Below are 14,934 nucleotides of genomic sequence, written 5' to 3'. Positions count from 1 at the left end.
AATAGGGTAAGCCTATAGCTTATTTCAGTAAGAAGTTGAATGGAGCAAAGGCACACTACAACACTTATGACGTGGAATTTTACGCAGTAGTCCAAGCGTTAAAACATTGGTGACATTATCTAATTCATAAAGACTTTGTTTTATACACTGACCATGCTGGGTTAAAATACCTCAATAGTCAAGACAAGCTCTCTCACAGACATGCCATGTGGACAGCATTCCTTCAACAATTTCTTTTGTGGTGAAGCATACCTCTGGTGAATTCAACCAGGCAGCAGATGCACTTAGTCGACGAACTTCTTTATTGACACAGATGCATAATCAAGTTCTCGGATTTGACACATTTCGAGAGTTATATGCTTCTGATCCTTACTTTGCTCCCATATTAAAAGACGTTGTTGCAGGGTTTCGCTCAGATTATCATTTACATGACAAATTCATTTTCAAGAGTAATCAGTTGTGTGTTCCTGACTCAAGTTTGAGATTGAAAATCATTGCAGAGTTACCTAACGAATGGCACATGGGTCGTGACAAAACTCTAGCTCTAATAGCCAACACTTATTTTTGGCCTACTATGAGGCGTGAAGTCTATCACTATGTCGAGAGTTGTCGCATTTGTCAAGTTTCCAAGGGCGCAACAACTAATGCTGGGTTATTTATGCCGCTGCCGATTCCAACACAACCTTGGGCTAACATTAGCATGGATTTTGTTTTGGGATTACCCCGCACTCAGAGGGGTATGGATTCAATATTTGTTGTTGATCGATTCTTGAAAATGGCTCACTTTATTGCTTGCAAAAAGACTACAGACGCTTTGACTGTTGCTCGTCTATTCTTCAAGGAAGTCTATAGATTGCATGGTTTACTGAGTTCTATAGTATCTGACCGGGATATACGATTTCTTAGCCATTTTTGGAAGACATTATGGAAGTTGACTAACACTCACCTGAATTTCAGTAGTGCTTACCACCCACAAACAGATGGTCAAACTGAAGTTGTCAATCGCTCTTTAAGAAACCATCTACGTAGTCTAGTTGGCAATAACTTAAAGATGTGGGATCAAAAGTTATATCAAGTCGAGTTTGCTTATAACCGTGTAGTTAAGCGCAGTACTGGTTTAAGCCCTTTTCAGGTGAATTACGGATATAATCCACGAGCTCCCATCGACTTGGCTCCAATTCCAGATTTAGTTCGCAAAAGTAGTAAAGCATAAGACTTTATTGAGTAGCTTAAGAAAATTCATGAAACTACGCAAGAGTCTTTAAAGCAGACAACCGAAGGTTATAAAATTGTGGCAGACAAAAAACGTCGAGCTTTGAAATTTCAAGTGGGAGATCTTGTTTGGGCTGTCCTAACTAAAGATAGATTCTCAGTTGGTGAGTACAACAAGCTTTCTGATAGGAAAATCAGCCCTTTGGAGATTATAGAGAAGATAAATCCTAATGCCTACAGATTAAAGCTTCCTAGTCATATCCGCACCGCAAATGTATTTAATGTCAAGCATCTTATTCCTTATAGAGGTGATCATGATGAAAATGTTGTTGCTGACAATCCAAGTTCGAGGGCGAATTCTCTCCACCTTGGGGGGAATGATGAAGAGTAGGAATCCATATTATACTAAGATTAGTTTCCTTATTAACTAAAGTTTAAGACTTTTTAATTCCTTTATAATTTAGAATTTTGTGTCCCTTTCAATTTAGAATTTTGAGTTTAATAATATTTCAATTTTCAAATCTCTTTGTGAGTATTTGAACAGTTAATTCTCGGTATTCTGCGGAATCAACGAGTTTTAAACCTTAAATTCGCGGTATTCTTTTGAATCAACATGAATTTAGTTGTTCTTTTGTCCGGTATTCTCTAGAATCAACGGAATGTTTTGAACATTAAACTTCCGCTGCATCATATTTCCATAGTTTATTTTTTAATTGCTGATTAAATTATTTGTTTGATGGGTACATGTGATAATAAGGAATATGTACTGGGCATGAAAAATTTTAACTTTTGTTAAGATTAGATTATGCCACGAATGACACATCAAGTGTTTGCTAAAATACCTCTAAAGAAAGGATTATTTCAATTATATTGTTAAGTGCACTGGGCAATTAGGGTGATGGGCTAAAATACATCTCTAATTATACACTCTTTAATATTAAAAATACCTACGGACACTACGAGAAAGAGATGAAAGCATCCCAATTAGGGTGATGGGCTCCATTCACATGAGTGTTAGGCTCTATTGCCCCTGTGCAATGGATTGGCTATCTATATACAAACAAACAAACATACATACATACATACATACATACATACATACATACATAATTTAAATATTATTCTAATATGTATCTTATTTAATTTTCAGATATATCTTACAACAAAATACAGCCTTGGATAGTAATGATACCAACTAAAGGTGCCCAACGAGCTGGGTGGCACGTGACATAGCACAGGCACGGCACAAGCACATTTCGACAAAGCACGCGGCACGACACGGCACTCACGTGGACTGGGTTGAGCTCAGATTTTTAGGCATGTGAACGTTAAAAGCACGACACAATTAGCGGTGGGCCATCGTACGGCACGAAAAAAGACACGTAATAAGCACACTTAATTGATGGGTTAGCACGCAACCCGTGTGCCATCAATAGCACGTGGGTCAAAGTATATCAAAGTAATTTTTTTAATAAAAAGTAAAAAATAAGAATATTATGATTTTACACATATATTTAAAATTTAAAATTTAAATATATTTTATTAAATTAATTTAAGTCTTAGTTTTAAAAAATTCTAATTGTTTTATGTTTATCATTTATTAAATGAATAAATAAATATCATAATTTTAATAAATAAAATTATAAATATCACGATTTTATAAATGATATATCAAAATTTTACGACAATTAATATTTCATTTATGAAATCGTAACTTAGTTAATGGACATATGTTTCATTTGTTATTTGTGAATAAAATATTTTTCATATTTATACACAAAAAAATTATGAACGAAATATTTTTTTATTTTTTATGATAAATTAAAAGTTTCATTTTCATTCAATGGGGTTCAAGTCCAATTATAATATTAATAGTTCAAATAAAATTAGGTGTAATTTACTTCATTGAAGTACAAATAATATTGTTATGTTATAATTGAATTGGTAATTGTGAAATTAAATATTTAAATATATAAGTTACGGAATTGTGATAAATTGATAATAAAATGTTAAATTTTCTTTTAATAATTAATAAAAATTATTATAATTATTATTGTTGTTGTTGTTATTATTAGATGGGCTGATGGGCTTGGAAAACGCACGTGGGCTTAAACAAACCATGCCAGGCACGTGGACTTAAAATTTGATGGGCCTTTTTTGGGCGGTTGGGCTTAACAAAAACAATTAGGCACGCCCCACCGTGCCAGCCCGTGGGCCTTTACGGGCCTGGGATTGATGGGCCGTGAGGCCTTTAATACCAAATAGGAGTCACTTCTCAAGTGTTGTGGAGTAGGGTGTTTATAAATTACTAGTTGTTTTGGGTTTGTTTAGTTTGTTTTAAGGATAATTTATCGACCATGGTTGTAAGTGATCATTACAGTAATAAATTTTGTTACATACTTAATCTTAATAATGATTTTATGAAAATGACTAAAGAGGTAAATTTCTCAATAATCATTTCCATGATAATAATTCATATTGTCAAGGATTTAATGTATGCAACAATAAAATAAAATTGTAGAGATACAAATTGAATCGCCAAGAATGTTTTCTTAATATATTTATTTTGGTTTAATTTAAATTTAAATTGCATGTTATCCTTTTAATTAATCAGCTAATTATTTTGAGTGAACTTAGGGATTGTAGGGTCTAATTTCACTCCTATTCTTCTAGCACAAAAATAACTTATTATCTCTTTGAAAAAAAAAAAAAATCGCTACATGAAAGACCAGGTTTACAAATTACACTAGAAAGTAATAAACAGAAACGAATTTTTTAACATTTGCGATATTAAAATTCCAATTAAATAATGTATTAAAAAAAACTATTTGTATTCATAAAAAAAAGTACGATAATTTGTATTTAAATAAAATCAAATTTGGATCGGGTTCACAAGGGTCCCGGTCCGGAAGCGAGGAGATGGAGAAGGATGGATATGTCGATAGAACCTTCAGAGCTGAGCGCATCATCACAAGGCCCGAAAAAGGGAGAAGAAATTGGAGGGAATTGCAAAGAGAGGTGTGAAGAGAAAAAGAAGACAATAAATACGAGCAGCGAAGCAAAAATTGTAGTGTTTCAGATTGAAAACTATATTACTTGATTAAAAGGACATCATGATCCCCTCAGGTTTTCGTATCCACATGTTATTCGCCGCTTCCAGTATTCATACGGCCTTCTTTCTCTTTCCTCTCTCCGTAAAACCCTCAATCCCCCATTCACGGTTCCTGCAGATTGAAGGTTTATCTGATTATAAACAACAAATTTTTTTGGATCTTCAATTTGCCCCTGCTAGTTTTCTAGTATTGCAATTTGACCCCATCCCTTTTGCTATTTTACTACTATCCAAGAAATAAATTGGGGTTGGTAAAAAAGCCCTCGCCAGTTCGGCCCAAGTCCACATGGATTGAACTTGTATATATGTGGATTGAAAAACATAAAGATTGTATAGATTAAAATTTGAATTTATAAATAAAAAAACATAAATTAAATTAAAAAAGAAAAAATTTAAAATATTATATTAATATACATTTTTTATTTTGTATGTTGAATTATTATTTTATTATGTATTAGATAATTATTTTTAAATTAAATTCTTTTATTTTATTAAAAACTTATTTCCAAATTTAATGGAGAGTCTAGGTCAGTCCAGGCCCAATCCAAGCCTGGCCCGTCTGAGTTTCAATGAATTTTTAAAGGATTGAACCTATTCTTGATAACTTGCGCCAGAGCTTGAAAAAGTCCGGCCAAACCCTTAATTTACCAACCCTAAAATAAACCAATACAAAAAGCATTATCTACTGTAGAGTGCATGATAAATTTGGTCGAACTCCACGGACATACTGATAACGGATAGCTTAGATGAACATAAAAATGTGTGCTTCAATGCATCATTGATGCACAAAGTTGTATTGTTTGATTTACATTGCACTTAACTCCAACATGTAACCCAACACAAAAGAGCTATCGAGTTCGATGACTTTCCGCACACAACCACGGTATTTCACAACATAAAACTCTTTCAATTCAAGTTCTAGAAACTCAATTCAATTGACAACTCGATGCCAAACTGTAGAGTAAAGACACTTGGCAAACGTCGTTAGTATGAAACAACCGACTTGGAATGTGAGGAAGGTCGCAACTGAGAAAGAGCTGTATCGGCTTCTTCGGTGTCTTCAAAAACAACGGGGTTCTCCTTTATGTTCTTCCTGAAAATCAGACAACTAAAACAATCAGAACCCAACAATCCAATGTATTTTTAATCCTCAAATCTATGTTGTTGAATTGGGCTGATTTTATCTTTGAAACATCAGTTCATTTTGTGAAATATTACCCTCTCAGTTATTCTTTACCACTCAGGACAATGCTACAAACATTCAATCGCATTTTTTCCAGGTGCATATCACATTATGGAATGGCTAAACAGAAGTAAATCAATGAATCAGTTCCTTAGATGCCCTACCAGAAGAATAGACACAAGAGATATATACCTTTGAGAGATGAAAGTCTCTTCGGACAATGCCTTTTCTAACCTCTCCTCAAATGGTGTCGCATGCCAACTCACTTTCTGATCCTGCAAAGAAAACAAGCCAGTCCTTGCAGCAGCATTCTTCAGGCAAATTTAATGAATTGAAAAGGAGAAAAGGGAGGATTAGAGCACCTCCTTGTATTTATTAGTTGAATTTGGAATGCCATTCCCATCCCACCATTTGGGCCCAATCTGAGGAGTCTCTTCCTCAATCCAGTGAGCAGCAACCATCCCGATTATAGGCCTATCTCCTGGATTTCTAGCAAAGTGAGAATTTTTCCTGGAAGAACCCCCTGTACTTTTACTATTATCATCACTAGTGGATGCTGCTGGCTTCAACCATGCTGACAAGCTTGCCTCTACCTTCAAATCTTTGCCAACTGAACTTCCTTCTACCCCTGTGTCTAATTCTGGAGTTGCATTTTCAATAGATTCTTTGAGCTCACCTGATAATTCATGTGAGTCAAAACCCTCTTCCTCTAGTGCCTTCAATTGTGAAACACTCTCAACTGGGTTCCATACTGAGTACACATACTGAGACCTGATTCGAGTATTCCCATCTGCCAAACTTTTAAGGTTTGTAGGGTAAACAGTTCCAGGTGTTTGCATATCATCAGAAAGCTTTAGTGGCGTAGGATTAGGTGAATTCTTTGACACATTCTCATTGTCTGGGGATTCATATTTCCTGCAAATCTGACTGATATTGCCAGATGAAGAATCTTTAGAGGAAGATGCATCAGAATCGAATTCAAAACGCACAGATTTGTTCCTGCACTGGGCATTTGTGCCTGAAATCCAAGGTGAAGCAGATGCAATACTGCCAGATTGATTAGAGTTAACCATCACTTCAGGATTAGCATTCCCTGCAACATTGCAATCAGTAGAGCTGATAGAGATACGTCCAGTTGTTTGTGCATTGGATATACAGCTGCAAAAAATGACATGAAACATGTGTCAGACATCTACAGGATTTTCCGAAATGAATTTTGGGGAAAAAATTAATAGTGAAATCAGGTTGAAAGCATTTCCATTTCTAAGGTTTTGGTATTTCAAGAACATAAAGGACAAGAAAGTTGCAGAGAGCAACCCGTTTTTGATGACTGAGAAACCCCTGCCATCAAGAGTTATGAGCAATGTAACTCCATTACAACTAAGTTTTAAAGGAAATTATTAAGCATCAATTCGTTGCGACAATTTGTTAAGCTATAACTCCAACCTGCTAGGTGTGTGTTCCAAAGAAGGTGATTCTCTTCCCCATTCTTCAGAAAGTTTGATGGGAGAAGGGGGCTGATCACATTCCCTTCCCAGATGAAGTTTCGTGATCGATGTATTAGGAAGCCAAGAATGGAACTTTGAAGATTCTTTATCTTTTCCAGAAGAGGGTGAACCTTTTAATTTTTGAGATGCTTTCCGAATTTCAGCAGGAGTCTCAATTAGAGTGCCACAAGCTTTAAGAAACTTGGCCTGTAAAATGAACTTTATACAATCAAGAAAAGTTCAATATATGCAAAAGTTTGATCTAAGAGTACTGATATATAGATATACCCATCAAAACTACTTTGAAAAAACAAAATTATAACTGTATAAACCATTAAATAAAGGATTAACTGTGACAAGCTCAAACTTCAAAAGATTATATTGCAGAATCTCCCATCAAAATTTTATTTTTTCTAATTTTAAAGTATTTAAAAAATTTTAAAAAAAAACTCAAGCCTCCATTTGAAACGTATTTAAGTAATTAAGCGTCATTTGTCCTCCTTAACACATTTAGGCATATGCTAAAAGGTCTTCTATAATTTCAAGGGTTAGAAAATCATTTTACCACATTATTATCTAAAAACCGTAACCAGTTTTGAAAGAAACTGAACTACTGAAAAGCCAGTTGCTCTCCATTACAACCTTCATCTACCCAATCTGAACCCTTGTTGAATTAAAGGAGATATTGCAGTGTTTGGCCAGAAAGAAAAAGAAGGAAATTAAAAAATGAAAATTGAGAGAGCAGAGATACTTTTATCATCTAAACTAATTGAATACAACAAAAGTGATACATCTAATATTTATTGTAGTAGCTCTTATGTAAATTCTGAAATCTAAAAAACATTGATAATTTGTAAATTCTGAAATCTAAATCACATTGATACTTCGCTAACTAATCTTCTGTTTAACAAACTAATGAGCTGCAGATAATCTATTTCTTCTAAGTCGGTTTGGTAAACCTCTGCCAACGTGTCACTTTCTGCCACCTCAGCATTAAACAAGCTCAGCACATTTGCTCAAGTCAACAGGATTTCAGTATTATATTCAGATACTCTTAACAGAGTATTGCTAGTTAAAGCTAAAATAGTGAATAATCCGTACATCTCCAGCTCTATACAACTAATTTCAAATTCCGGCCAATTCAAGTCCCAAATCAACATCGACAACAAAAATGTGTCTTTTTCATTGATCGCACACCGGCTTCCACATACATAATCAAAACTCAAAACAAACAAATCAATCATTACCTCGTCCTTGAGGCTCTTATCAATTTCTGGAGACTCCAAACGCTGACTTTCAATATCATTGCTCCAAGACTCTTCTTTTTCTATCAAAAACAAACACAAATGAACTCTAATTTTGAAACAAACAAATAAATAATATTCAAAAAAAAAAGAAAAAAGAAATAATAATAAGAGCAAAATTCACCTTCAGATAAAAACAGAGAGGACAAACGATTTTTCGATATCACAGCTTCCTGATCAAAACAAGCAGAAATACAAAATGTCGAGTCCATCAATTTCTAGCATAAACCCTAAAAATCGAAGCAAAATGAAGCTTACCGTGTGTTTATTAGGTCGAGTAGTATGAGAGATACGAGCTCGGTCGTCTCTGATACGAAAGCAACCGAAGAAACAGCCCATGGCTCTCGAAACGGTGACGTCTAGAAACCTCACCACCAATCTGCAAACACGCCCGATTTCTCGATGATTCAGCAATGAGCTTATCATAATATCATCTCTCTCCTCTCTTGATTTTGCCCTTGTCAGTGTCAATAATGAAACCCTATCTTTTTTTTCTTTTTTTCCTTAAACTTTTGATTTCTTTTTGGTGGATTTTAATTAATCGGCCAATTAACAACAGTGAGAGAGTTGTTGCGTTGTTTTTGAAATTTGAACTAATCCGGACGAGGGAAAACAAATTGCCTCCCAAATTGAAAAATAATTCGAGTATTGCGACGCGTATGGTAATACGATAACTCGCTTTGTAAAAGTGCCACGTGTATATAACTTGCCATTAATTGTTGAAGCGGCGAGTGCTACGTACGTTTCGAGTCTCGAGGAGGAAGGAATGTTATTGCAGATTAATTTGCGGTTAATGTCAGATTATGGGATCAGCCTAATGTAATAAATTATTTTTTTGTCTATTTTTTTAAAATTAAAACTTAAATTATAATAGTGATAATAAATTTGGATTAAATTTCCCGTTTAAAGAATTGCTTAATGATATATCTAGTTTAAATCAAATTCAAATTTAAATGCATAACATTTCCTCTAAAAAAGAAATGGAAGCTGATTTACTATCTTAAATCAAATCTATGATAGTTCAGTTTAAATATGTATTGTCTCTTAAAATTAACTATTTCACGACGTAATATGGATATTAAAAAAAAGGCACGAAATAACTCGAATTCTAAACTTCAACAATAAGACAATAAAATGTCTACTATTTAATTAATTATTAGTTTGTCATTTATGAATGGTTTTATATAGTAGAGAAATGACATGCAATTTAAAATCAATTTTGATAGAGTTTCTCATTTGTCATGATTTTTAGAGTCAAAAGAATACTTTTGAAAAGAATTTTTTTAAATGGTTTTGTCAAAAGAAGTAAAGAACTACTCCAAAGCATTTTTGAAAATACTTTTAAAGATGTCGAATATACTTTAAGTGTTTGTTTGATATATCTTATCTAATAGTTGCAAGTACTTATTTAATCTTGTACGCTTTCATAAAAAAAAAAATTTTCAGCAAGACTTTTGAAAATTAAGTAAATTATTTTGTCTTTACTAGTAAAAACTTAAATTTTTAACTTCTGAAAGAAGATGTTGAAATTTTTTTAAATATTAAAATATCTAAAATATTCTTTACTTATTTAACAATCTTATTTTATTCTTTTCATAACATAACTTTTAAAAAATTATCTACTAAAAAATTTTTATAACTTTTAATAAAAATTCTCATTGACAATTAAACAACTATAATTTTTAGGTTAAAGTTATATTTGTAAAAGCTCTATTAATATAAATTTTATTTAAATAAGCCATCGGTCAATTTATGGTCCGCCCCTAGTTATTTGGACATGTTTCACCATGCACCCAACTCTTTCAACAAATCCCACTACACACTCGATTCCATTAAATCCACCCTTAAATTTAATAGTTTAATTATTTACACAAATTTGAATGTGTCCTTTCAACGTTAGAATAAACACTCAAATTGATAGATGTGGGTGTACGGTGAGACTGGTCAAAAATATTTGGGTACAGATTGTGATATGTCGAAACATATCGGGGTGGACAAAAAATCATCATTTTTTTTAAAAAAAAATAAATATATAAAACTCGCTTGTGGCCCGTTGAACTGTTAAGATTGTGGCATGACCCAACCCAAGCATGAAGCAGAAATTAAATTAAACTTTTGTGGGTCAGGCTGACACATCACCACTTACGAATCTAAAACTCGCTTATGTTACTAAATGGGTACTTAGATTTTGATATTTCTTAATGTAATGGATGAAAATAAGTTTAACGTAAAATGAGGTACGGGTGTAATAGTTATTTATAAAAAAAATTATTTTTAATCACATATTTACTTATTTTTTAAATAAGTCCTCATTAATTTTGTATAACTAAATGATTTTGTTGTCCATCTATTCTACATTTATTTTTAAATTTTTTTAAAGTTTTCACCATATTTTATAAAGATTTAAATGATTATTATATTTATAAAGATCTACAAATTTTGTATATATTTTACATCTGCGTTTATAATTTCTTGTCTATCTTAAGACGTAAACTATATTTTTTGCTTCTATATATATATATATATAAATTTTGTAATCTGAATTTAGCATCGTGAATTATAAGAGATATTATATGTCATAAATATCTTATGAATCTAATAAATTACTAGAAAGATGGTACAATGAATAAATCACCAGAACCTCTAAAATTTCACAAATATAGAAACTAATAAGTTACCACAATTTAGTTATACTCAAAGAGGATTTTCTTATGAAAGATTTCAATTTTTTTAATCTGATCAATGATTCAGACACATGGGAAAATAATCAAATAAATTAAATTTCACTATATTTATTAAATAAATTAGGAAACTCAAATTTATCTATAAATGATATAGGAAATGCAAATGAAATATTAGAAATTAATAATTTCAATTAAGAAAACATAAAACAAATTGAAAAGTTAGGAGATCAAATGAGTAAAGAGTTTAATGAAGTTAAACAATTAATAAAAGACTTCAACATTGAAAACCATGATATATTAAAGTAAGAAACCATTAATATAATGAATAAAATTTCAATAAATATAAGATTAAATAAGTTAGATATTTAATTAAATAAAATAAAAACTTGGTACTAAATTTTTTATAAATATAAATGAAAAACTTTTAAAAAAATTGAAGTACTTGCAGTGTAGCCCGGGGTTTAAAATAAAACTCTAAAAATTATTGACTTTTCTATAATTATTAACTTTTCTGAGGATTTAAAATTTACAGTTGTAACGTACAGCTGATGTAACATAAGCTTTTCCTTGATTATAATAATGAATTTATGAATTCGTTGTGGATCTATGTGAAAGTATTCAAGATATGTCTGTCAATAGTATAAATAAACAATAGTTAAAGGGGCTTAAATAAAATAGAAAAGAAAATGGGAGCCAAGCTTGCACGTGTTCGCTTTACCTAAGTAATGAATCCACACGTGTCGAACGGGAAAGGGAACACTACTCCCACCCATTGATCATAGACCCACATTTAACCTCAAGCCTCAAAGATAAATTAAGTTTGATTATTTTATCCCATCGAATCAAAAACTCATAAGCTAACAAGAAGAACTATTTTATTTGCTTGCCTTAATGACCAATGAATGCATCACCATCTGTCATATATATAAATCTTCAATTAATTTACCCTGAGCACCAACTAATCCAGTCTTCAATAATCACTAGCACGTGTTAATTAACATTCCTTCTTGGCTCAGTCTTATCACACTTACATGACACAAATCATTTGCTTTTTGGGTTAGTTGGAGACCAGTCAGTGGATGAATACCTCATCTGCTTTATTGATCACATTGAATTTTTTTTAGTTTGCTTTTTCCTTTTCGGCCTAACATGCATGCATGCATGCATTCATTATATTTGATAGTTGTCTTTAATTTATTGGATCATATTCATACTCATATAATTAAATCACTTTACTTTTAGAATTGTTTTCACAGCTAAGGCTCTAGGAGTGTACAAAACCGAACCGAATCCGAAATATTATCGGTTCGGTTCGATTTTTTTTTAGTTCGGTTAGGTATTTTCTTAGAAAAAACTAAATATATAAAATCGAATAATCTAGTTTAGTTTTTAGTCCAAAATTTTAAATCCGAAAACCGAATTGAAAAAATAAATAAAATAATTTTGAAATTAAAGAAACACCACGTGTCGTATGGGGAGGGTAGAACAAAACCAAATCAACTTGATTTTTTTCAATTTCAGTTTGGTCTTTTAGTTATAAAAAACTGAATGGTTAGATACCAAAGCCGAACTGAATAGAAATTCCCAAATCGGCTTTTTAAAATTTTCAAATCGAACCGAATCAATACCTACTCCTATCATAATCTTTGACTTTAATATGGTTAAAACTAAATCAAAAGATAAAAAAAAAATTAATTTAATAAAAGACAAATTATATTGCATTAGAATTTGTGTATATATAATGGATACATACAAGTAATCTGCTTTATAGATGTAAACTACCCTAGAACGTTCTAGGAAAAACCTTAATATTTATTATACACATGGCTTAGCTGGAATGGAAATAATGATGGATGCGCAGCTATATATGCATGTAGCTAGCAAAGCCGTAAATGGTAGAGACATATCAAGTCAAAGAGATTGATGATGATGATAACTAATTTTGTGTCAGATTGCTAACCATATCTCACCTAAATTTCCACCGAGAGAAAAAGCGAGCCAATGCACTTTATCACTTTCGTTCTTATCATTTTGAATTTTTGGGCATCATCAATTCTTTCAAGAAACCTGCTACACATTCTCATAAATTTCCAAGACAATCAACATTCACAAAGATGACGAGGCGAGAAGGATTACTAGAGCTGCCTCTGTTAACATTGCTAACTTTTTTATTTTATTACTAGAGCTGCCTCTGTTAATTTCACAATAGCCGCCTGTAGGATTTTGAGCCACAAGAGAAGACATCAATTTAGATTATTTTCGGCATATGCAAAGCCTAAATCGCAGCTCATGCATCTTTCATTTTTCTAAATCTAGCTAGCAAATGAAGTAAAGCTTTGTTTGAGAATTATTATTCCCAGTTCATTTTACACACAGTACTGTTTGGTCGTAAAAGCAAACAGATCAGAAGCTAATTTAAAAAATATATACATATACTCTGCATGGTGTTTAATAAAATATGTCATTAACCCCTAGATATCATATGCACGCAAAAGAATCAACTTCTTCTTCATAGATTACGTATTTACAGATATGGCATGCGGAAAAAATTGGTTAATCTCACTCTTACTCTTCATATATATATGACTGGAAGTGTTGCAGCCCTGCGCGCTGGTCCCTATGTGGCTCCGCCACTACCGTTAGTGTTGGCCCATACCTAGCTCTGACCCTATGACACAGTTCTGTTCAATGTTCTTTGATAACACAGTTCGGTTATCTGAGCGTACAACAACATGAATCTATTTTCAAATATTTAGAAGAAACTCAGTTCTCATATTTCACACGAGAGAACTTGAATTCCCCTCACAGTATAATAGGTGGGAAGAGAGGCGATTTACCGCTAAGGCATGTTGAGCCGCCGTTTCTGTATTTAATTAATCTGCTACGTGCTTTCCTCACGGTGTGATCAATGGTCAACACGGATTAGTAATATATATGATTACATATATTCAAACTCTGCATCATCAGCTTGAATTTAATCCTTCATTTAAGAAGAACTGTAAAGCATTCGCTTCCTTTTTCCTGCATATTGAATTTTGGGGGAGTGCAGTGTTGAACACGGCAGCATACACAGACGTACAGATAAACAAATAAATAAATTAATGTGTCCAAAAAAAGTAGGCACCGTCTTTTATTGACATATGAATGTGATTGGAAATTGCCTAAAAGAAAGAAATTTATCGATGCCTTTGTAGTTTGTTTCTTTATATTTATTCCCATCTTGACTTTATACTTGCCCTTGGCTTTTTTCTTTGCTTTGCAATTTTTGGGGCTCTTCATCCACTTGGCGCGGACAGAAACGGATATAAATAAAATAAAATAATGCATGCATATTGTCCTAGGTTTTTATATACATATATATAAACGTGCGTGCATATATTTATATATATATATATCAAGAAACGTAATCATTGTGTTAATAATTAAATTTTTACTAATTAAACATGTTATGAAGCTAATTAAGCTGAGACATGCTTTTGAATTTGACAAGCATTTTTAGAACTCACCAATCGCCATTTTACTTTTTTTTGCATCAATTATTGACAAGCTCCTTTTCTTGACTTGTTCTCTTTTACTCACAACACAAGCATCCTTTTAATTTTTAATTTTTCTTGTCAATTTATATCGCTCTCCCAATTAAAAGACAAATCAAATACGAATTTCTTTAATTTGTGCCCTACGTCGATTTCTAAATACAGCACACTGAGGAATACAAAACAAATGACATAATTAAAAGCATGACTTAATATTGTTAATCATTCCATTCATAGAATGCAATTCAATTCTTGTTTAATTTACTACTATACAGATCTTGAAGAGAATACATTATGCGAAAATTATTAAAAACCACTATACAGATATTGAAGAGTATACATTATGGGAAAATTATCAAAAACCCCTTATTTTAACGTTGAAATTAATCATTTCTTCTATCTTATTTCAAAATTTATTA

General features: G+C 32.2%; 1 protein-coding gene across 1 annotated transcript; it reads right to left on the bottom strand.

Annotated features, from left to right (window-relative positions):
• Positions 1-5,049: 5,049 nt before the first annotated feature.
• On the bottom strand, positions 5,050-8,888 carry LOC102619823 (protein JASON). The gene is made up of 7 exons (XM_006484920.4): positions 8,557-8,888; positions 8,423-8,471; positions 8,242-8,321; positions 6,954-7,201; positions 5,870-6,665; positions 5,700-5,782; positions 5,050-5,417 (listed from the first exon to the last, which is right to left on the bottom strand). Exons 1-7 carry the CDS (start codon positions 8,722-8,724, stop codon positions 5,309-5,311), a joined length of 1,533 nt encoding a protein of 510 aa, XP_006484983.1. The 5' UTR covers positions 8,725-8,888; the 3' UTR covers positions 5,050-5,308.
• Positions 8,889-14,934: the final 6,046 nt, after the last annotated feature.

The sequence above is a fragment of the Citrus sinensis genome, chromosome 4, assembly GCF_022201045.2.
Source record: "Citrus sinensis cultivar Valencia sweet orange chromosome 4, DVS_A1.0, whole genome shotgun sequence".
Lineage (NCBI taxonomy): Eukaryota > Viridiplantae > Streptophyta > Magnoliopsida > Sapindales > Rutaceae > Citrus > Citrus sinensis.
This window is presented reverse-complemented; position numbering and strand designations above follow the sequence as displayed.